The sequence below is a fragment of the Pieris rapae genome, chromosome 1 (genome assembly GCF_905147795.1).
Source record: "Pieris rapae chromosome 1, ilPieRapa1.1, whole genome shotgun sequence".
NCBI classification, from domain to species: Eukaryota; Metazoa; Arthropoda; class Insecta; order Lepidoptera; family Pieridae; genus Pieris; species Pieris rapae.
The window spans coordinates 1,352,975-1,378,083 of NC_059509.1; the positions used below are offsets into that span (position 1 = coordinate 1,352,975).

The window sequence follows — 25,109 nt, forward strand, 5'->3', positions numbered from 1 at the left end:
CGTTTAATGACTTAAAGAAGTTTTCGCTAGTATGTCAAAGAAAACGAAGATATATTTGTATCACTTGTTTATCGGTAAACGATGATTAGAGATGTGGGATCATTCTGCAACTTCTACCGCATTTACCATGTTGTTCAGAGGAGTTGTAGAGTAGGCAATGTCCATTCACGTATCTTAAGATTAGGTGAGCCATCTGCCCGTTTGCCTCCTTTTACAAAAAATAAATAAATAGATAATAGAGTTCGATGATTCTCGTGTTTAAAGATATAATAAGTTTTTATTGAATTGTGTTGTCGTGAAATGAAATTTTAAATTATGTCAATGCCAGTATGAAAAGTTGTTATTGAAGTTTAAAAATAAGTGATAAATTTAAGCTATGGAATATTTATTATACGATTATACATTTTATATATAGGGGCTGTCTAGATGGAATCGAAATATTATAATTTTGAATCACAGATTAAATTTTATTTTTATAGCCCTAGTTTTTAATATTGTTTTTTTATTAATTAAAAAGGATTATTTATCTTATTACAAGTGGTTTCTATACGGTAAATTACAGTTACCGTTACAGAATCGTTCACGCATTTTTTTACATTTATTGGATAAGGCCCAGAGAGTTGGATATTGGATTCAATACCATTTTAATGGGTCTAAAGCCGGTTTACTCACGATGTTTTCCTTCACAGTTCAAGCAAATCATAAATGCGCACATAGACGAAAAGTCAATTGGTGCACAGCCGGGAATCGAACCTACGACCTCAGACATGAGACACGTTGAAGCCACTTGACCAATACACCTCTCAAATTTAACAATTATTGCATTAAAACAAACAATTTTTGCTTAAGATTTAAACGTTTTTTTAACAATCATAGTTCTCCTGCTTCTAGTATTTAATTTTGTTTTATTTTTAGAATCAAAGATCCGCCATATATAACCCTTCACTGAATCCTTTTGCCCTTGATTTCTTGCTCAGCAGGCGTAAAGCGGTCACTTGTTTTTAAACTACCGGTCGAGTTGCGCGCGCAACACAACAAAACACAATCTCGACGCGAACGCACGAATGTCACCAACATTTGCGCGGGAAACCGCGAAGTAGTTTTTTGACAATTGACGAACACATTTTCCCACAATGCGGCTGTTAATAGTGTTGTGTTTCTGTGCCAGTGCGGTGTACGACGTTTCGGGTCAAGACATTGAAGCTATGAAAAATATGCCCAAATATGACGCTCGATATGATTATTTAGATGTAGATGCACTTTTTAATAGTAAAAGACTAGTCAGAAATTACGTGGAGTGTTTAATTAATGGACTAAGGTGCACACCTGAAGGAAAAGCTTTGAAAAGTGAGTAATAAAGCATAATCGATCTCATTCCTATAAATAGTTAAACGTTTTTAGTTTAAATCGAAAATTAACAATTTATTTAAGATTGTTATATAAATCTCAGTTATAAAAAGCCATCAATAGAACGCGAGCTACTCTAATTAAATTTTTTGTACGACCGCTATTATTTTTAAGTGAAGGTCAAACAATACGTAATAAAACTTTTAAGATAATATTAAATACTTAGGAAACTGTTATGTTCTTTAGAATCAGACAGTTAAATGATGCTCAGTAAATTATGGCCTAATTTTTTAATTGGGGAAATGCATTAACCACCGCGCTCGCACTGCTTAGTGCGATAGGGTTATTTGGGACTTGGGATTGTGCATTCCCACTAAACCGCGGCACCAACAATCGCCATAGGCAGAATGCGGTAACAGCAGAGCCATATCCAGAGCTCATGGCCATCATTTTTCACTGCATTTGCCACTGTATTTGTCAATGCATTTGCCACTGCATCAATTTTTCCGTTTCACGTCACTAATAATAAAAATAAGTGTGTTCTATATTGCTTTGAGGCAAAATTCATTTCCGGTTGTTAATTTTTTATATCTCGTCAAACAGACGACAGAATCTTTCAAACCAATTGTCGTGTTGAGCTTAAAAGGATATTAAATTACATAATAGGTCAAATACATATATATACATATATATTGTTGACATACGAAATTTATACGTAGCGCCAAAAATCGACTTAAGCATAGATTTCAGTAACGTTAGTCAGAGCAAAGGGTTGATTACCGACAACATTATATTCCAGTATTACAAGTTTATTCTTGGTTCAGCTACAACGAGCTTAGAATATGCCGAGAATTCGCGCTTGTGATACTTTATAAAAATCTTACATGGCAATGACTAATTTGGCAGTGCCTTATCTTCAATGTGCCTACTGAATACGTCAGAGATACTTTCGCCCGAGCTCACTTATACGCCCGCAGCTAGAAGTAACCTTCTGAAAAGGGCACATATGATTCGCTTTATTACTTTAGTTAATTACATAGGTTAACAGGCCATTTTTATTGTCCGTTGAGTGAACAGACTTTTTGTCTATTGTCAATGCCCGTAGCAGTTAGTTAATTTTTGTTATATGATTTTGCTATTCCTTATTAATTTCTTATGTAATTGTAATTTTATTCTTGGTATTGCATTCTTGTTGATTGACGGTCACCTATTGAAATTATGTTTTTTATAAAATATAAAGATGTATTCAGACATTACGAAACAGAGTAAGTACTTGCTCAATAATCTATAATATTAAGTAATATAATTATTTCACATTTACACTATTTCTTTACTAAGTTATTATACGTGCTTTTTTATATTTTTATTTTATTTATGTAAATAAATATTGTTGTTTAATCTTAGTTCCATTTTTGTCGATGATGACCCATCTTATAATTTTATTCATTAGTACTATTTTATATATCAAAGTCTGTCCCGGCTTTATTCTCTAAAATATTTTGTAGTTAAATGTGAAACTATTTCATATACAGTCCTCGAAGTCTCTACTCTTATCTTTTCATATGAATGGTACATTCCGAGTTTGCTGAAATTAAATAGAATAACTTCTTTTAGTGCCTCCCTTTTATTCTCTTGATGCTTCTTCCAGTGCCAGATGATTAACTTTTCCGCAGTCGCAATACCTGTCCGCTCCCTAATGTTGCAAAGCCATGTTGTCTTCCTTCTTCCAACGTTTAACCCATCATAATTAATTAAAGCAGGTACTAGGTACAAAACATACCGACATTCCAACTCGTTTAAGAACCTTCTCGTTACAGACCTTTTTAATCCAACTTATACGAAATTATAGAATAAGAGATTATTAAATAATATTTTGTATAAATCAAGATGACCGAGCCTTCCATGAGTCCTTGCCTACCTTATAGGGTCTCGAAGGTTGGAGGAAATATTCTGCTGTCAATATTAATACTGATAAGAACAGTCAATACCAGTTTTAATTCTCATTCACGTGAATTATACTTAACTTAGTGGAGTTTATGTTCCTCGAGCGATTTTGCCCAAGTAGCCTCAATTTAATACATTGACGTGTGTCAATGATTTTATTATGTTCGTTTATGTTATGTCAATATGTTTCAACAGTATTGAATCCAGGTTCTTCGAATTCGCAATGGCAATCATTAATGGCGGTCAAAGTGCATCGTAAATTATAATTCCATATTAAATCCATAAAACATATTTTTAATTATATTTCATAGATTTTACTGCAAATCAATATGAATTGATTTACATAAATCATTCAAATTAAACTCAGTGATGTATGCGATCCGTATACTCATCTCGGCGGACCCATGCGATTTCTTTACTGTTATGAGTCCCCTCTTGTTGTATGCTGCGATTTTGCTGGAAAGATTGCATGGAAGTTGCATGAATATACTCGTGTAGTTAGCGGTACCCCTTCTTCAGTTCCAGTGTCATTTTAATACATTTATATCCATATCATAAGATATTTCTAAGTATATAATAAGTATATAATAAGTATCCGATTGTCCATAGTTTAAACATGTGTGATAATTGAGAGCAAAAATTTACGCGCAATTAACTGCTTGTAAAACAAACGAATGCGTGATAAATAACGAGATAAGATGGCATGTCACTATGTCATGATCTTAAAGGCGTTTGAAGTACTAGACTGAATGAAAAATTAATTAACTAAGTGTTAGATACAAATAGTTCACCAATGTCTGGTCATTTTGCTAAGTAGCTCAATGAAGTGCTGATTACAGCATAGTAAGACAAATTATTAACTATTTTCATTGATATCATTTAATTGCGTCTTTAACGGAGACAAATCGGCATACATTAAACTAATTAGATAATTACGTAACAAAGTATTAATGTTATAAAAGCATAATTAACTTAATTACAATGATCAAGTAATTGATTTACGAAATGCGTGTAAGATATGTATATTTTTTATATTAAAACTATGTTTATGTAATAAATAAATAAAAATAAAGAAATAATAGCTATGCGTGTATATTGGTTTAACTATATTTGTTGTTAACTAAAATAGTTTTGGTTGTTTTGTTAAAATAGAATTCTGATTAATAACGATTTCTAATTATACAGATTATAGTCCTCTTCCTAATTATTTATCTATCCTTACCACAGCCTATGGGCCCCTTTTATCCAGAATTCGTTGAACAACACGTTTAGGCTTTGGCCTTGCCCAGATTCTGCAGTGCCTCTGTTATGTACGCGAACGGAAGGTTTTAATGCCTTCATTCGGAAAAGAGCCCTTGACCTTGATGCATCGTGCTAGGCATAGCACCCAATGGATCCTGAATGTGTTAATTACAAAGAACACGCAACAAAATTATCTTTAAATGTCGGCATTTTGTCCCCACAATAGAAGTGTTTTTGTTTTAATACAAACTAGCAACTGAGATCGGATTGTTTTTTTTTATAGAACAGGGGGTAAACGGGCAGGAGACCTGATGTTAAGTAATACCGCCCATGGACACTCAATACCAGAGGGCTCACGATTGCGTTGCCGGCCTTTTAAATATCGATATGTAGTTTTAGTTTTATTTAAACAATTGGGCAGAAATGACTTCTTTAGTACAGATTAACAGTCTAGTTTATTCAAAAACAAATCTAGTCCGGAAATCTTTGAGTAAACGGAGCACGTATGTACGTATAGCCGCTTTGGCAAAAAAGCTATTTTTTAATATCGCATACAGTATTTAGCCTAGAATTACGCAAATAATGTTTCGCACATAGATAATACGACGTAACGATTAATCAAACCATCCGTAACCAGTTCACAAACCACTAGTTGAATGTAAAATACTGGTTTCACATCAAAACATTTGATTTGTGAAAGTTATGCCTTTCTTTATGACATCGTGTTATGCAATTCTTTTCGGATGTTAACCGCTTACAAGAAAGTTGTATTTTTAATAATTTGCCACTTTGCACGGCACAAAATTGGTGCTCCAACCGTTTATTGGCCTTAGATGTCATCCGTTTCTTCTGTTCCCTTCTGCCCTCTCTCTCTCCTTCTCCCTCTACGCGACTACTTTGGCATCTTCTAGGTGTAAGACATGCCGGTTTCCTGACGATGTGAAGACAAAAAATCCATTGGTGTTCAGCTGTACACCTCTGGGTTGAAATACGCTGGCTGCAGCCAATCTGTTTTTTCAACTCTTCTATCAGCAAACCTAAAAGTAGATAACAACATTGAGTCATATTTTCCTGTCATGAAGATGCTTTGCTTGATATAAAAAAGGTCATGTATGTAACAATCAACATAAGCAGTGATCAAATTATCAAGAGTAATAAATCAATATTGTTTGGATCGACACTACAGTATCTTTATGGTAGACAATACTTTGATGGATATGGTTTTAATAAGGTACAAATGCCGATAAAGGAAACATAGTTATGCGACAAAATACATAAAATTGTTCCATCTGCCACGTACAAACTCTGCATTTATTACCTGCATATTTCGCCATTGTTTCGGGTTTTATCGAACTATGACACCAATTACCAGGAGATTGATTTCCAACTCAAAAAAAGGTGTGAGGATGTACTCGAAGAGGCGGCAAGACTCTGATTTTGTTTAAGTAGTAATTTGAAATATTAAGTATTATATTTTGTTTTAAATGTTAAATTTCAGGTTTCTTTAGATTTTTTTAATGCATCTTTGTCTATTAATGTACTTTATACGTGTATTCTGTTTCATATATATGGTTTATCTATGTAATCTGGTTCAGCGTTTTGTATTGTCTTAGTGTTTTGTTATATAATATGTATTTAAGCTCTATGATTGCTAATAATTAAATAAATAAAGAAAGTTGTGTCGTTACCCGTGAAGTTGCATTATTAAAGCAATGTTATTATTATGTAACGGATAATAGAGAAACATGAACCTATGCATTTATTAAAAATCATCTTGTTCACAAACATGGAATTATTTATATGATAAATTATACATACTGGTCATTTCCTTAAACGTTTTGAGTAAATATATCAATTTCCGGCCGCCGACGGCTACTCTTCGGGCGTGGTTTATTTTCCATAGAAATAAATTAGTTTAATCTTGACATATCATTTTTAATAGGTTACAAACATATTTTATTTGTGTAATTACAGTTTGTAAATCATTTTGTATAAGAAATAACGTACCATTTAATTGTGGCTTAAGCGTGCGAAACTCACCCCTGAGGTCGTAGGTTCGATTCCCGGCTGTGCACCAATGGACTTATTTCTATGTGCGCATTTAACATTCGCTCGAACGATGAAGAAAGCATCGTCTTGCTATAAATTCGACGGCATGTATCAGGCATAGGAGGCTGATCACCTACTTGCATATTAGACTGACAAAAAACTGGTCATGAAACATACAGAAATCTGAGGCCGAGACTTAAGAAGGTTGTAGTGTCATTGATTTATTCATATGAATTAACGGTTATAATAATTCACTTCAAATTTGCTATACCCCACTGTGGGAATATTATATGGATGTAATTTAAATAATAAATATATGACCATGTATCTAAATTATTAATAAAATTTATACCTTTATATTTATTAAAGTCTTTCTCATAAAACAATATGCTATTTATTTTGTATTATTTAAGAGTAAGGTTGGTTGATTTTATAATTTTTTATAAGATTTACCAATCATACTTAATTTTTTTAGTTTTTTGCTACGGTTGCCTGGATCGCTTGTTATCGATAAGGCCGTCCGTTGCATCACTTATAGTTTCTATTTCTCTATAAATATAACGAAGGTTATATTTATAGAGAAATAGAAACAAATAAATAAATAAATAGAAAACTACATACTTTACACATGGATATTAAATTATCTAAACCTCGTTTTTAGCAGTAGAAGTCACAGTACGGAAATGTTACCAATACACTTCCGCAGATATTATTTTAGAAATATGTGCTCGAAATGGAAAGTTTACTTTGCGTAACATGGGTCGTTAGTGTGTGAGTAAGTGATTTTTATGAATTAGGGTTTTTTCTGTCAAATTTTGTAGACATAAGCGAGCCATTAACAACTATACATTATTTATTATATTATATGCCTAAACACCGATCACCGTTACAAGAGTATTCGCGTTGTTAACTAAAAACAGCAATAAACTACACGTAATGTTGAAAATCCTCGTGAGAATTAGCTCAAAATAATCCAAGGAATTACAAGTCATCTCAATCTTTCACCTAAACTGTGTCACCGGTATTTATTTAGTAGCTGGATTTATTTTGAAAATATTGAAATAATTCCTATATTTACTTCCTACCAAAGGGTTAATATTAGTATATATAAAAATATGAAAATTTATTTTATGCTTAAACTAATCAATTGTATATAATATTTACCTAATATCACGGATCGTACGTAACGTCGGAAAAAGCTTTAATTTATTTGTTTTACAACAAAGTGTTGTTTTCAAATCTAAAATAAAGAATAAATACGTATTTATTTAAAAATCATTTCCTAAGTCCCTAGATATTAATTCTAAATTATTGAAACAAAAAAAATATTTTTTAATTTAATTGTATTATTTATCACGGTTTCATATTTCTTAGCTGTTTATTAATAATTAGTAACGTAAGTAAGTTTCACCAAACGTCATTTTTCATTAATACATTCATAAGTAATTAATAAAAAACACACGTAATGTAAAAATATTTATTTTAAAGTAAAAACTGTAGAGGCATTGGTCGTAACTTTCTTTAAAATTTCTCTTTCATGAAACACTATGCTTGACAGTGTTATATATGTATACTACATGTACACAGTGATTCCATTTGCACATGAAACGTTTTTATTTGGTTTTACTCATGTTAAAATGGTTAATATTTGAGTATGATGCCTATTTAGTGCACGTGTGTTTTCGACAAATTTTAGAAAATAAGAGCTATTTTATTTGTATCAGATATATTACAAGATCAACAGTTAATCAAAACCGATATCATAGATTTTGAGATACGTCTTATATATTTTTGTAAGTACTCGCTCTAACATAATTCATTATTAATAACTCTATATTGTTAGTTATAAGATTTAGGCGTATAAGTTTAATTTTTATGTGTTTTTATGTAGGATAATTGGTGTGGGAATCAAATTAGTAATAACTGTTAAGATAGAAAAATGTAGTGGAAAAAATAAATAAATAATGCGTAATTCGTATACGCAATCTGAATTTTTAATTTTAGTAGTCAGAATATTTTTTTAAGATGATAGACAGAAAAAATTCAATGTATAAATACATGATTTTTTAAATCATCAAAATATAAATGAAAATATCTCACCTATAAATATGTAAATTGTTCTTGTTTATGTGGCCTAGTTTATTCAATTGTTACTCTATTGAATATGGATGAAATTTTTACGATAAAATCTATCGGTTGCAACATTATAACCCACATCGCGTTATAGATATGATATGAAGATGAAAGACAATCTTTAGTCATTTTAGTTTTTGAAAATTAAGTAAGTACATTGATGAAGGAAAAGTCTTTCATTCATAATTGACAGAGATCTTGATCATTCTTTTTTTCTACTTTTACAAACTGAAACCTTTTTGTTTGATCGATTCGAGAAAAAAAATAAGTACCAATTCTTAAAAGGCTGGTAACTCCCTCTGGCATTGAGAGTGTCCATGAGCTGTAAGATCAGGTGAGGTGTTTCTTAAGATCAGGTGAGCCTCTTGTCGGCTTGCACCCTGTTCTAAAAGATTGTTACCGACTAGGATTGGAACATGTTTTAAGTACGTTGTATGACCTCAAATAGCGGCTTGATGATTTGAAGAGTCTGAACTTAACATGTATATTGTATGACTCAAGACTTGGCGACTAAAAAGAGTGTTAAAGAGTTTCTAGATAGTTATTCTTGGCCTTGACTTGCGAACTGGTAAATATAAATTTAGAATCAATTTTTAAGATTTTTTCTGTTGACGTTGATATTTTTGGGTCCCGATATAAATAAAGTTATTAAAAACATATAAATGTATAATTGAGTAACTGGAATTTTTATTAGCGTGAGTAGAAAGATGTGACTTATACGTACTAACCAATGTATTTAAAAACTAAATCCACGCCTAAGCTAAGAACGAACGTGCTAAGTTTATTTTAGTAACACGAAATATTCGTTGATGGCTTTAGATTGACAGGGTGACATTATGATGACATTCCTCTAAATTCCATTTAAAGCATCAGAGAAACTAAAATATAATTTTGACCACTTTAAAACATTTTAAACAATACAATTTTATAAATCTTTAATAATATCATATTTTTAATATTTTTTGTATTGATTTTAAGATTTCCTACTTGTATCCTTGGTTTTCCATTGTTTACAGTTTAAAAAAAGTTAATTTAAAAACAAACATTATATTGTGATGCGGAACCATTCTCACGGAAGTACAAGGATTACCAATGCAAAGCTCTCGACTACGTGACCGAACAATGACATAAATAACTTAAATTCTTCAAATTTTTTTAAATCATAGGTTAAGAAATAATACGTTTCGTGCCACTTCAGACAACAGACGATAAGAGAAACCTTGATAAATCTTAGTATTCTTTATTAATCGTCGCGATGTAATTTTATATAATAGTTTAAAATTAATACTTAGAAATAGAGATATAAGTATAGTTTACAGATCAATAAGATTGGTGTCAGCTATTACAAATATTATACTTTTACCGAGAGAAGACTTTTAATAAAGTCTATAGCTAGAAGGGTGCTTGTAATAGAGATGAAACAACTTCTTTTTCCTGGAATGTCAAGAGGTTTTTATTATAAATCTTAATTTTATAAATATTATTCCTGTTATATCGTATTAGGTTGTACTAACAAAATCCTTATTGCAACTTCTGTTCGAAATTCAGTAATTCATTTACGTTATACAGTTTAGTATAGATTTATACCTAAACCATGTTTTCTAATTAATATAAAGTTATATAAGGCTTTATAGTTAAAACTATTTTGTGAATACAACATTCTTTTTAAGGTGTAGAATTTATTGTTTAATAATATGTTAAAAAAAAGGCTGTTTATTTCCAATCTTTACATATGTTTTTTTATTACCCGAAGTTATAGAGTTAGAGGGTATACTCGGGTGTTTTCATATATCCCTCTATATATTTATCTATCCATGGCTTTCTTTCTCCATTCGCTGCTAACGCTTCAATATTTTTCACTCACCTTTTTTAAAGCGTTCTCTTCTTCTTTTCCTGTCCTTATATTTAGTTGCCTTTAAATAAGTTTTAAATACTTTATCGACACGAATTGTTTCGTCTGAAGCGGTATAAGAAATGACAACTAAATATATTTATGTCAAAATCGCCGGTTATTCACACCTGATTGACACTTTGACATAAAAGGATTGTAGGTCATTAACTGTTATATGCTTTTGTATGGTTGACTAGCGTTTATGGTTTCGTGCCAAATGTCAATGGCCCATAACACTATAATCTTAGAAATCTAATACAATGTCTCCGAAGGCAATATTATCGAAAAGAAAAAGAATCTTTCATAGCTATAGAACATACTAATAGAAGCTCAGATTGAATTGTATATAATCTGTCTGGTCTGCTCTCGGAACAACTGAAAATATGGCAATTCATCGATTTCACTTATAAAACAATAATTTTGTTTACATATAATGCTTAGTCTACAGGATGTGCCAGAGCAAAGTTAGTCATGACTAAGATCGCAAATTTAAGCAAATTTCAATGAGTTCCAATGGTGTACTATTACAACCCATATTGAATCTTATGAGATTTAAATGCATCAATTATTCTTAAGACAAAATACTGTTTCGATTGTTGCATATTTATAAATATATAACAGTAGATTAAACGAGTTCGATGCCTTACCTTGAACTTGTCTGTGGACCTTAATTACTTACATATTTTCTCTATGGTACTCCATAACGGTTACGTATTTTATGACGTGCACAAACTGTTTTGTGTAACTGGCCGATATCAAATATTATTTTAAACAAACATTTAATTAAAGAAGTCTTCATATCGATTTGTGTTATAATCATTTTGGCCATTTTTATCATCATTATTACGTAAGAATTTTTTAAGAATATTCTAGATTTTGATAACTCTAAAATTAAAGTTGATTCAAGGTCTTTTTTAACGTCGAATAAAACCTTACGAAATTTGTAATGTAGAATTATAAACATACAATTACAATTCATAAGGTTTAATAGGAATAATTTATGTAGGTTGTTGCAACAGCATAGACATGGTTTATGGCAGAACTAACTACAAACTGACCCCAGTCATATAAAGATTAAAAGTAGTATTATTACCACAATCTCACAGACAACACAATTTTTCATGTTTATCAATGTTGGGACTGCTCTTATAAAATTAAATGTTTAAGTTCGAAATAGATAATTTTTATTTTATAATATTTAATGAGGGTTATCACAAAAATATTTACTCGGCCGATCCGCACATATTTTATCAGTCATTGTTGAGATTTACTTGGGTAACGTTAAATACATTTTTATATATGGATACGGTAATTTCTTTACAATAGTTACGTCCTCCATTTAGACATTTATAGTGAGTGTTTTGTGCGTGTTCGTGAACTATTATTGTAAGGCAAGGTACAGCATCTAACTAAGGTCTAACCTATCTTTGTTCCAAAAGTAACAATTTCTCCATATTCTTACGGCTGACATTATTGTGTGCCTTTCGTACATACCTCTTTGTACTAAGGAGCAGTATAACGAGGAATGTACTAGGACTTACTTTAGTATAAAATTATGTATCGACGGCCACCGAATCGTTCTTTGTGGTACAGTTTAAATTAGTCATAAAATTATATGTATAATAAAGATTTAACAAAACGTTCATATTAATAGAAAATACTTTAAAAAATATTGAATGGACGTCGCCACAAACATTTATGTCTGCGGTGAGCCACAGGCTCATAACCTTCCTATATGAGTCATTGCTTACCACACCATTTTTTTTTTGATGTGAAACATCTATGGCCGCACGTATCACCGATTTCTGGCGTGGCGACGCATGCCGTGGCGACGCGTCGCCACGCTATATGATATTAATTCTAAATGCAGTAGTAAATTTCACATTAAAAATATTTAATGAAAATAATGTTTATTCAACAAATAGTCATCGTTATTTGGAAAAAAATCGTAATATTTTATTTTATCATTATGACATATTTAGTTCCTATCAGTCTGTTCTTTTCTGCATATTAGTTTTACAAAATAATGTCGATGTTTCACATCTACCAGGCGTCCCGTGACGGCTCACATTTTTTTTATGAAGGAGGTAAAAATATACAAATGCCGGCCCGTGAGCGTATGCAGTCCCTATCGCAGGGACTGTGGGGTGGCTATCTCTTAATCCCTCTGCTAACCAGAGGGGAGAAGCCCGACCCACTAAAATTTCCTCCTGAACCCTCCATACCGCCTGCGGTGCTAGACTACACACATTCTGAATCGCCGTCAAAAGCTCCCGTCGCCTTTAGCCGGATGCTGATCATGGCAATTCCCAGGTCAGGCAGGCCGTCCTGGCCTTGGTCAGAACGTCCGCTTACGTTACCCAACGCTCGCTCTACCGCCTCCCTCCGCAGTGTGATGACCACTGCGGCAGTTTTCGGCGGAGTGAGCGAACCCTGAAGTAACCCTGACAGTCTTCTTTGCGGCTGCCAACTGCCCAGTCGAGGGACCTGCGTCGCGACCTACTCCAGAACTGTACCTAATACCATAATAGACATAGATTCATTTATAAATATCTTAAATGAAATAATCTACATTTCTTGATGGTTTCGGTGTTTTCTATGTAAGTTTTCAAACTACTTTTTATGTTCGATCAAATATTATTCTTCTATAACATCTCACCACAAAAAATCATGTCATTTTACGATCTCATTGTCATGCATCGAACGCAACAACTACTCAGACTTAAGAGAAAAATTGAGTCAGTCATAGTTTGTTTACATTTGTATCTAATTTACAAACCATTTATAGACATTGGTTTTGTTTAGGAGAGTATTACTCATATAAATCTTTCTTGACGTTCTTAAGTGTACAAGTTAACCAATATGAATAAAGATATTTTGATTTGACGATGTGCATTTGAAAATTAAATTACATTATTTACATTACATATCTAAGTGCTAAACAGTGAAAGTCTTGCTCACCACGATTCCTGTAAAATGTTAATAGAGATAATTGCTTCAAAATAAAATGAAATGTTTAGGGTCCTTCAAGAAGAGAGCGTACCAATTCTTAACGCAGTTAACTGCCTTTTAGCAAGAGTCCATAGGCGACGGTACCACTTAACATCATGTGAGCGTACTACCCGTTTGCCTACTGTTAAAATCTATCCAGTAGACGTCTACTTAAGGATTTTTTACTATCTCCAGTACCCTTGATCAGCATCGAATTTGGAACAAAAGTATTTCTGGCGTTCATTAGATACACGTGTACGTCAATAATTATTTACACATGTTTACAAGCCCTTATTATCCTATTCAACAAGGAAATTGTTAAAATTCGATGTCGCTCGCTTAACTATTATTTTATTCACAGCATACATCTTCAGAATACCAATGCAACGACGTAACATGATTTTAATGTTATTTGTACATTGTTTACGAAATACCATTCTGGAAATGGAAAGTCAGTGGTGTTTTGTGTATTAATGTGTCCTAATGGGAAAATAGCTTTAAAACGGTTTTCTCACGGTATGTGTAGAGAAAATTGTTCCCATAGTGTTTAATAATGTTTAGTCATGTGTAATTGTAATTTTCATAATACCTATAAGTTTAAGTTCGTCTAGCATCGCACACGTTGTATGCAATCATATTAGTGATTTCTAAAAAGGTATCGGGTTCAATCGCGTCTAATTCACAAGTGTGAAGAAATTTTCAGACTCCACCGCTTAAAGACTTAAGAAAATGTAGAGCTACAATCCCTCGTTATGGCCCCAATTATCTGTATATGTTTCGTGATTTTTTTTTCTAGAACAGGCCAACAGGGGGCAAATTGATTATTTGTCTATTAAAATAAGCAAGTAAGTAAGCCGTAACCTGGCACACGCCATAGATGTTTTAGTTTCCCTGCGATGTTATTCTTCACCGTACACGACCGTACACCGTACACGTAGAAAAATCAGACTACTGTACGGACGTGATGAAGCATCATGACAAGTTTAAATTATCACATTATCACAGTTGCTCTGGATTCCCAGGATGTTTTGTGCCTGTAGCAGTGTGCCTTTAACGCTGGCAGCATTTTATCGCTGTATTACGATACCTATTCGTTTATCCAGAAAAGCACCAGGTCTGGGGTCACCGATACTACCTACCAAGCGCCAACATAAATTTTAAGTTACATAAAAAACAGTATTTGATGACCAAAAATAATAAATAAAAATTAAATACACGCAGAGAGATTCTGTCTTTAAAAGCGTGATTTACTTTGATTAACATAGCATCTATACTAGGAATGTGTCAAATACAAGTAGGCGTTAAATATCACTGATTTGTGTGGCAATTAAAGTATTTAAAAACCTTACTTTACTTAAATTCCGTTAGCGGTACGGAGGTTTCAATCGTTAGGTATGAGGAATGAGTAATAAAAAAGTAGAGAAAAAGTAAACTAGTCCTCAGCAGCAATAAAAGTCAATGACTTCACATAAAAAGCCATCCCACGCGGCTTCCAGTTACAATGCTTACTAGTAATCATAAATCATATGCAATATTACCACAGCTTCATTAAGAACAAGATTGCAGGAGAATTACATGTTTTTATAAATATTACAAATGTTTATCGCGATAAGAGCTATATTATTTAGAATGTAGTTAAACACATTCAAGTAGGTCACGCAAATGGCTCTATCATGAGCGAGATTAAAAACAATATAAAAAACTAACGACGCCTAACTAAAAATTGTTTATAAAATTATTTTACTTTGGACATTACATGGTTAATAAAAACAAATGAAACCTTCATTTGTTTTTGTTTCTTGCGATCGAAATACTCTAATATTTCTTGCAATGATAAGCTTGCAGTAGTGTGTCTGGTGTCCAATACGTTTTATACCAAACGAAAAGTTATTGTGCTAAGGACAAGTTCAATCATTTATTACATAACACGCATTGTACTTGGTGCATTGTTGCGATGACGTCAAATCAGTCATAGTATGGGGATACTCTGCGTCTTCTACCGAATTCACCTTGACGTCCGCCATTCCACAACTGAGAGTTTTTCTAGGCAGTTTTTGCCGCTCAAATACTCAGCTGCCCACTGAAGTATTTCCGAACCAATTCGACTTAGGGTCCTTCAAGAAAAGGGTACGAATTCTTAAAAGAGTGGCAGTGCGCTTGCGAGCCTTCTGCCAGTGCGAGTGTCCATGGATGGCGGTATCTCTGTAATATAAAAAACAATATATTGAATAGAATTGGACTCAAAATGATGTTATGAGTATATTAACATCATATAAATTTATCTACGCCTATGTTGAAAAATAAGTTCCTTTTTATCATTAATAGAGCTTTATTAATGAATCCATAAAAAAATGGTTTGTTAAGAATACTTGATATGAAAAAAAATAAGTTTTATTTTTTTGTGGTCATAACATACAGATGGCATCTTTAGGGTAGTCTCCCGTTTATACACATTTTGTTTATGTATTAACAAGTTCTTTACTACACAATAATTCCTTTTACAATCAATGTCATAGCCATTCGTTTTCTGAGTATTATTTACAATAGCTAAAGGTCTAGTTACTCTAAGATTTAACTAATATTTTTCTGGAAAGAATACCTCAAATAAAAACCTAACCTTTAAAAAACTCATCAAGAAGCAAATTATGATCGAATTCATTACGACGATTATTAAATTTATAACTCAGTTGTTATTCGCTGGTATTTGAAACCAGTTATAATAAAGTATAATGTTATTTTTATAATGTCAGTTTCGGCCATTAATTATGGAATTATGTATCTGATTTTTTAAGTTGCAATTAAACTGTAAATATATATAATAATAATAATAATAGCCTTTATTCAGATAATCTACATTACATATTTTATACATTTAAACAAATTTTCATTTTAATCTAATTCAGGTGCATCTGTGTGCCCTTTTTTGGCAAAGGCCTCCTCCAAACTCGACGATAACACTTATACACAAACTGTAAATATATATTTAATTTTAATTAAACTGCATGCCAGCCTTTGGTCTACCAAAAAACCATATCTCATTAAGACTAATTATGTAATTTTTTAAATTAGGTTTTTTGACATATCAGTCACACGCTTTAACGTTAATTAAATGTCGATGCTTAACGCCAAGTCAGAGTTCCAAAAAAGTGATGAATTTGATATACGGGAGACGGTTTGCAACAAACCCTAGCTTAGTAGCTATGAATAAGCAAATATTTTCTACACTATTTCTCTCTATGCGTGCAAAGCAGCTCTGAATCGCTCAAAACTTGACTGGGTGATAATATTTATCAGAAAATCATGCATTCAAACACGTGTCATGTCGGTTATAATTATTTTATTATAAGTATAAGTATCTATTTCAACTAAAGTAATAAAATTGTATACAAAAAACATACAAATTTTTGATATAAAATTATTAAACTTTAACTACTATAAAGATTTTACTTTATCCTTATTTCTTATATTAATATTTTACATGTGACACGTGATTACCATTAGTGTTTTAATAAAGCCTGTTCATATGATTATTGAAATAGTTTTGTACTTTTTCAGGGCTCCTTCCAGAAGCATTAAGAACGAAATGCGTCAGGTGCACGGAGAGACAGAAGAGAACAGCCGTGAAGATTATAAAGCGGCTGAAATACGAGTATCCTGAAGAATGGGCGAAGTTAGCCTCAAAATGGGATCCCACTGGAGACTTCACCAGATATTTCGAAGTGTATCTGGCGAACGAACAATTTAATGCTATCCCGAGCAGCAGTAAGTAGTTTTACCACTATTTCGAATGCTTTATAATTTTATTAAATCATACAAAGTATTATCTTAGATGTTACACATATAGTGTAAGTGGCCTAGAAAAATAATTACCGAGGTTGGGGTACAATCACACAGAATTATTAAGATTCTCTAACCAGGTAACGAATCCTTCAAATTTCACCTTAGTAAGACCTAAGATTGTTTATAAAAAACACAATGTATTTTTGTTTTTATTTAAAATTAAAAATATATTTTTTGTCATTACGTTGTTATTTCCACGAAAAATACGATAATAGTATGTTTACATTGTTATGGTAATTAAAACGGGTTGAGGTTCATATATAAAGCTATATGGCACGGTTTTAGCATTGAATGTTTTATGCCGGATCTTAAGTCTTACATATTACCAGATTATATATGTTTCTCTTGTTTATTATCATACATACATACATAGTATCATATTAATGTAACATGGACAAATGGAAAGGACGCTCATCTGATATTAAGCGATACCGCCGCGTTTGACAGCCTTTTATATATGCTGTATGCTGTTAGAGGGATCCCAAGTTGAATTGGTTCCGAAATACATCGGTCTGCTGCTGGTTCCACATAGGGGTGCACGTCAAAAACTGCCTTAAAAAGCGCTCGGTGTTGGACCGACGGACGCCGCGGTGATATGGGAAAGAAATAGCTCATTATGAAGACATAGTACTCTAAATAGACTGGAAGTCGATGCCATCAAATGTTTTTATAACCCAGCGTTTATTGAAAAAAGTCTAAAAATTAATTTGCGTATTAATAACACAATTTAACATACAAACATATATTGGTTCGAAATTACAAATGATTGGTTCAATTAAAAATATTAACAGACGAACGTAGTGAACAAAAAATACTATAATTTTTGCGTTAAATTGCCTGGTACAAAAACACGACACGACAACATTGACCGAATGATAAATTGTTTAAATTTTAAATTAGTATTATAAATAACGGGCAGAGGCGATCAGAACTTGGAAAAACGGATCGTGCTTGGTAACACAAAAGGCAGAGCATCAAGTAGCCGTTCACCAAATAGATCGACCGATTCAGTGAATGTCTTATCGTCATCAAAACTGTACATTGTCATAAAAGAGGCGCGAACTGAAACCGGTGGAAACAGATAGCCCTGTCCATGAGGTGCCGATACACGAGAGATATTATAAACATACAAAAAACGGATGTAAAAGTTCAAAAAAAAATTTTTTTATTGAATTTATTTATTCTCTATTGTACATTTCTACACTTTTTTTTATATATAGAACAGTGGGCAAACGGGCAGAAGGCTCACCTGATGTTAAGTGATACCGCCGCCCGTGCACACTCTCGATGCTAGAGGGCTCGCGAGTGCGTGGCCGGCCTTTTAATTTGTACGATCTTTTCTTGAAGGGAACAACAGGTTGAATGCAACCTGAGTGAGCAGAAACATACTTGCTATTTAATGTATATATTTTCAGATAAGCGCAAACTAAACGATTCTTACCCACCGTATAATCTTTCAGGCGTCGAGATGCCGTCCGCCTCGCCGCCGCCAGCACCACCCACGTCTCCTCCAGTGACGTCACAAGAACCCGTCACAACACCAACTCCGCCTAGACCTCTTCTACTCAACAGGTACTTACTTGATTAACCCTTTTAAAATATTCTAGTATAAAGAACAATTATTTTTGTAAATATTGGTATATCCTAATCACTTGTCTAATAAACAGTGTCGAAACAGATTCGATCAACAGCTTTCTTGCCCTTACGAGACCAAAATCAGGGAATAAAATTACTATTTTTTTAAGACTTTACTCTCTTCCCTATCTCCTATAGCCTGGTATTAGTTAGAACTAAACTTTTGACAGGTAAAAACTTACCTATTTTAAATTGTGTGTGCTTGAAAAATATAGATCTTTTTTATAAACACTATTCTGTCTATATTTTGGCTCCAGTGTGGCGGCATCAATTAGTAATCAATTTATAATATCCAATAAAGCTGTGCGGATTAAAATATTTGCATACAATTATTAGAAAAAAAACTAAGGAAAACGTTTAAATTCTTTATAATTTTAAATTGATTTTGTAATTATATCTGTATTTTGAATGTCAGGATATTTTTCTTATGTATATAATTACAGATAATTGATTATCATGTAACTTACTTTGAGTCAAAATTAAAACAAGTCCTCGCGACATGACAACTGACAACTGATTTTTTATACTTTGAAGATTAAATTATACAGTTCAACTTTAATCTTGTATCTATGTATTAATAAATGTAAAGTGCAAATATTTTTTTTAAAGCAATAAGTAGTTCATAACAGCAAGGAAAATAGAGAAGAGAGAGAAGGAAAAAATTTAATTAAAATATATTTTTTTCAATTAATATATTACTATTTTTTAAATCTCAGTAGTTACTATGAAACAATTAATGATGGAATGAAGGCAAACGAGTGCTATGGGACCAAAATTCATGCTTCATAGATTTACAGCCGCTTTCTTTACTCAATCCAAATTTCATTTTTACTACTGGAGATTGATATTTCAATCCATTTCTCATAAACCACTTGTGGTAATTAAAATACAAAATAATCTAATTCATATGTTACATTCAAGGATATGTACAATTTTATACTATCATATTTTACTTTATATTATACGATCATTAAGGCTTTTCTATTTTTTTTTTAATTTAAATAAAATGTGTACCCTCCAGTAACAACAATTCTACTTGGCTTGACTTTCGGACAGACATTGATAACAAATTTACCAAGTCAAACTAACAAAATAAGATTCTTTGACAAAAAATTGTGAAACTTCATTAATTAGTTCTCACGGCCTTTTGTAAATACTATTGTTTTTTATATAAAAATTGATACATATAAGGGACATCTATATGAAACCCATAGCGTCTGTTGAGGAATAGGCTTTATTGTTTCATAATGTATTTTTAGATTTGGTGATGAAGGAGAGCTAATGGTGGGTAGTCCATCGTCAGGAGTGGCTACTCAGCGCACAACTCTGCCGCCAATGTGGTCTACCGTTCTACCTACACGGCCAGCGAGGTAAGTTTAATAATAAATAATTGGATAATATTAGGTCGGTCATGAATCTCAAACCTGTGAGTTTTTTTTTTAATGGAACTGCGAACCCACCCCTGACTTTTGCTTATCAGGGACCTTGTTTTGTTTTATTTATTTGTTCATTAATTCATTTATTTACATTTTTTTATTTCTTATTATTATTTTTATATTATGTTTCTTACATAGCAGTTTTATACATTTAATTAACATTTTACATTTACTAGTTTTCTTTATTTAAATTCTATATTTTCTTAGTTTATTTATATTTATATTTTGCTAAATTTTTGTTATTTTTTTATTAATTTTACATTCCAAATCTGTGAGTTATATATCTCTCATTTTATTCTTTAATGTTGAAAATATCCTTTGGGTTTGAGATTATTATTAGCATATGCCTTCAGTTCATTCAACCCAAAAAAGGGTGTATTTATATCTTTCTGGTGTAAACGAAACGTCTCAAAATATTTCAATAAAACATAAACCTGATTAAAACTTTAATGGGTTCGTTGTCTTTACAAGTAAAATGTATATTTTATACACGATATCAGGGAGTATCTTAATGTTATACCCTTCGCTGATCCAGGATCGCTGATTGATCCTGATTTCTATCAAACGAAGTTATTTAAATCGTGTATCGATCTATCAAAATGGATACATAAACTACTCAACTCCACCATATATTTCCATTCTCCCTACTGCAAGTAATCATTTTGTCATCATGGAAATCAAAGTGAAAAGAAACTGTTAAATGAAACGAGTATTTTATTAATCACTGTGTTAATTATATTTTATTGTTAACAATGGCGAAAAAGGAAGTAAGTTTATACACAGAGCAAATCATAGATATATCATAGACAACAAGTGATGTATTCTATAATTATTGCTGAAAGCGCCTAATTTAAAATTTATAGACTAACAGAAACAATGTATTTTTGGAATTTGGTCCTTAAAATTATTAATATCGCATAGAGCCATAGAAAGCAAAATAGACATATGTTAGGCCATATCCAAAAAATCATCGTGACGCCACAGTAATTATGATTTTAAATAACTTAACTATCTAAAAGTGTTGTAAGGGTTAAAATTAAATTGTCACAGATAACATAATGCATTAACCATTGTGAAACTATAGAACTTAACAATGATTGTGATCCGCAACTTCCGTATTATCAAGGGAAAATATCTGATAGAAACAGTTTCAAAATACATTGCATGATATTCATTAGTTACTTGAATTGCGTTTAAATATTTATTGCTTAATGTAATTAAACTTTAACAGACATACAATTATTGACGACATACGTTTTATTAAAATGCCTAGTGGCTAATGTCGAGATTGTTCTTTAGACATCTAAATTATGAAGATAGATAGAGAGATATAAGAATAATTTCAAATTAGTCATAGTATTTTTTTATATATTTACAATACTTTTAATAATAATAATAACTATATTCATGACATAAGGGTTGTGACAAAATTCATATATTGCTAGCTAGTGTTGTGGGTAACTAGATAACAAGTATTCCGTGGTACATTTTTATGAGTAACTTTAGTGTTACAACTATGTCTTTATGACATTAAGTATGAGTGAATGTGTGAGTGTTTGAATGGGTGTGTAAGCGCTCTGTGTGTGTTAATTTTTGGAACCTCAATTTCCCATAATAGCTTTGTGTAGCAATTAAATGTACGTACATTAATGGCATGAGCTCAAAACAGTCTTTAACTATTCAGAATCCAAAGCAATTAAATGACTATGCAAAGATTATAATTTACAATGGGATAAAATTTCCGTCTTGCTTTGATTTGATACATAACCTATGTAAGTTTGCATTAAGCAATAAATAATCACTAACACTTACTTTACACCAAAAGCAGAAAAATTACAGCATGTCTTCAAATCCTATTTAAAAATGATTCTTAACATTTATTGTAACTAGAGATACGTAGGTATATCATTCATGGATAAAAAACATTAAAATATCCTTTTTTTCGATTTATCACAGAAAAGATAACCATTATATAATAATTTAATTATATTATAATATACAACATAAATTATTCTATTGGCCAACCGATTTATTATATAATAAACTTTTTATCACACGGCTAACTTACGTTATTCAATTAATTTATAATTGCATCTATAGTAAAAAAGTTATATTTTCTCAAAACAATAATTAGTAATGTATTCGCTTTAAAATTATTGCCATACCCGTACCCCATTGTTTTGTTTTTTGTTTTGAGGGCACTGTCAGCCAAGTCGGCCAAAAAAGTACGGACTATCCTTTTCTCGAACCAGTTTTTAAAAGTAGTAATTGCAGAAGGGTGGAAACGTAATTCTCAAAACATTTCTAAAAACATCGTAAAAAGCATGTACAGATTCAAGCATTTTGGCAATAGGAGGTTCAAATTTGTAACTTTATTAAATCTCGGCTTTATTGCCGATTGCTTCGAACTTTCGTGTTCGTTTAAATCGGTTTAAAAAAATTAACATAGAATAATAAAAACATCTGATTATAATTATGTTATTATCGTAGTCTATATACCTACTTGTACACGATAAGTGAACAGACTACGTCTGACAATTAAATTTCATTTAATTTACAGAAATCATCCTTAGAACGTAATTTCCCTTACGTGCCCAATTTTTTATATAAAAAAATTAAAATCAGTCATCACCAAAATTCTTCTTTGTATTTATGCAATACAAAGTTGTGTATTCTAATGGCAAAATCGTGTTTCTAAAGTTTATCCTTCTTGTTTTACGTCAAAGTAGGTAATAAAAGGATATAGTATGTCAAGGATTTATTTTAGGGAATTTTCATAAAAATAAAATTATTTTTAAGTTGTGCAATCTGTGGTGGAATTTTAAATATGTATGTGATGGAATACATAATAAAAACTGTGTCGCTACAATTCTAAATTGATCTCAGAATAAAGTAGGTGATCAGCCTCCGGTGTCTGACACAAATCATCGATTTTTGGGTTTGTTACATGCCGGTTTCCTTACGAGGTTTGCCTTCGCAGTAGGAGCAATCATGCACATAGAAAGAAAATTTCATTCGTACACATGATTCGAACGCACGACCGTGCTCAATCAGGTACAAATATCGTACATCAAAGCCACTTCGCCAACAATTATATTGATATAATTAAGATTTATTATGTCGTTTCAGACCAACACCGGTAAGCTGGGCGACGGCTGGCCAAGGCATGACGACGAGAAACCCAAAGATAGAAGAGGCATACACAACCGCAATCACATTCATTGACCAGATTGGGATCAAAATCATCAGGACAACAGAACTAGTGACTGACATCTTGAAGAATACCGTTCGAGCTGTCGTCGGGTGACGTTTACTGAACAGCAACTGTCAGTTGTCATGTTAGATTATTGAGATTACGTTTCGTTTTGCCATTTAAAACGCCTCAGAAATATTTTTATTAGCCTTATTTATATGTCATAGCGCCGTATTAACTAAAGAACTCGTGTCTTTTCATTGCAATTATATTTAACAATTATAGGACTGACCAAAAAGTACTTTAGTTAAAAGAGTGCAATAAGACGTGTCGAAAAACATTTACATAATAATATGTAGGTTTTATCAATAAGGGGTAAATCCTTATACAATTAAGAGAATTTTTGTTATGTAATAATACAAATTATTTAAAAGTAACTTTATTTGAATTTAAAAGAAAAGAGTATCCTATAAAGCCAAAACATATAAACTTATTTTTGAGGTTATCTTCTTTATTCAGATTTGTCTGAAAGTGATTCTTACCATGCGGTTATTTTGTTTATGCCTGTCAAGTTAATTTACTTTCGAGTGGTGTATGGGAGAAAATAGTATTTTACAATAAATATCTGTACTTATAATAATTGATTGCTTTGGAGTCGTTTTGTGAGATTTTTAGTAATTAAGACTATGCATATGTACAATTTGACTACAACAATTAAATGGATTTACGGTCATGACAATGTTAGATATAAATGCAATCTTAAATTAGGTTAGCTGTTAAATTATTTATATATATATATTATTCGTACAAATTAAGAAATGTTATTCATAGAAAAATAATAAAACCTTCTTTGTGTAATATTTAGGCAATGTAATAAGTAAAATAGCTACAGTGAGAATTAAAATTTTATAAATCCCACATGTCTTTCATTAACAGTACATGGAGACTAGCCTTAATTATATTCAATAAAAATATCACTACATATTTACATATTTCATTAAGGTAGCATTATTTACTAACAAAACGTTAGTAAGAGAATTGGTTAGAATTATGTTAGAGTGTAACTCGACTGTTTGGGCTCCGCAAGTTTTTTTTTTTACTTGGGGGAATGCATTGTGCATACCGCGGTGCAACTGCTTGATGCGTCAGGGTGCCCACTAAAACCCTAAGGTGCCACCAACAATCTCCTTAGGCAGGATCTGGTAACAGCAAAACCTAATCCGCTTCAAGAGGCTAAAAACCGCCTTATCTGGGAGCGCATACAGAATAAATTTGCACGATACCTCTACAACAGACTGTATGTCGCCTATCCTTACTTTCCTTTAACGTACCCAACATTATTTATCTTAGGGATGGTGGGTTACAATAAATTGGAAACCAGACGGGATTTACAGTTGGCCTAATACTG

At 31.9% G+C, this 25,109-nt stretch overlaps 1 protein-coding gene across 1 annotated transcript; it reads left to right on the top strand.

The window, feature by feature from the left end:
* Positions 1–981: 981 nt before the first annotated feature.
* On the top strand, positions 982–23,875 carry LOC110994469. The gene is made up of 5 exons (XM_022261107.2): positions 982–1,347; positions 17,153–17,359; positions 18,898–19,009; positions 20,332–20,442; positions 23,638–23,875. The coding sequence occupies exons 1-5, from the start codon at positions 1,134–1,136 to the stop codon at positions 23,813–23,815; spliced, it is 822 nt and encodes a 273-aa protein (XP_022116799.2). The 5' UTR covers positions 982–1,133; the 3' UTR covers positions 23,816–23,875.
* The last annotated feature ends 1,234 nt before the right edge of the window (positions 23,876–25,109 follow it).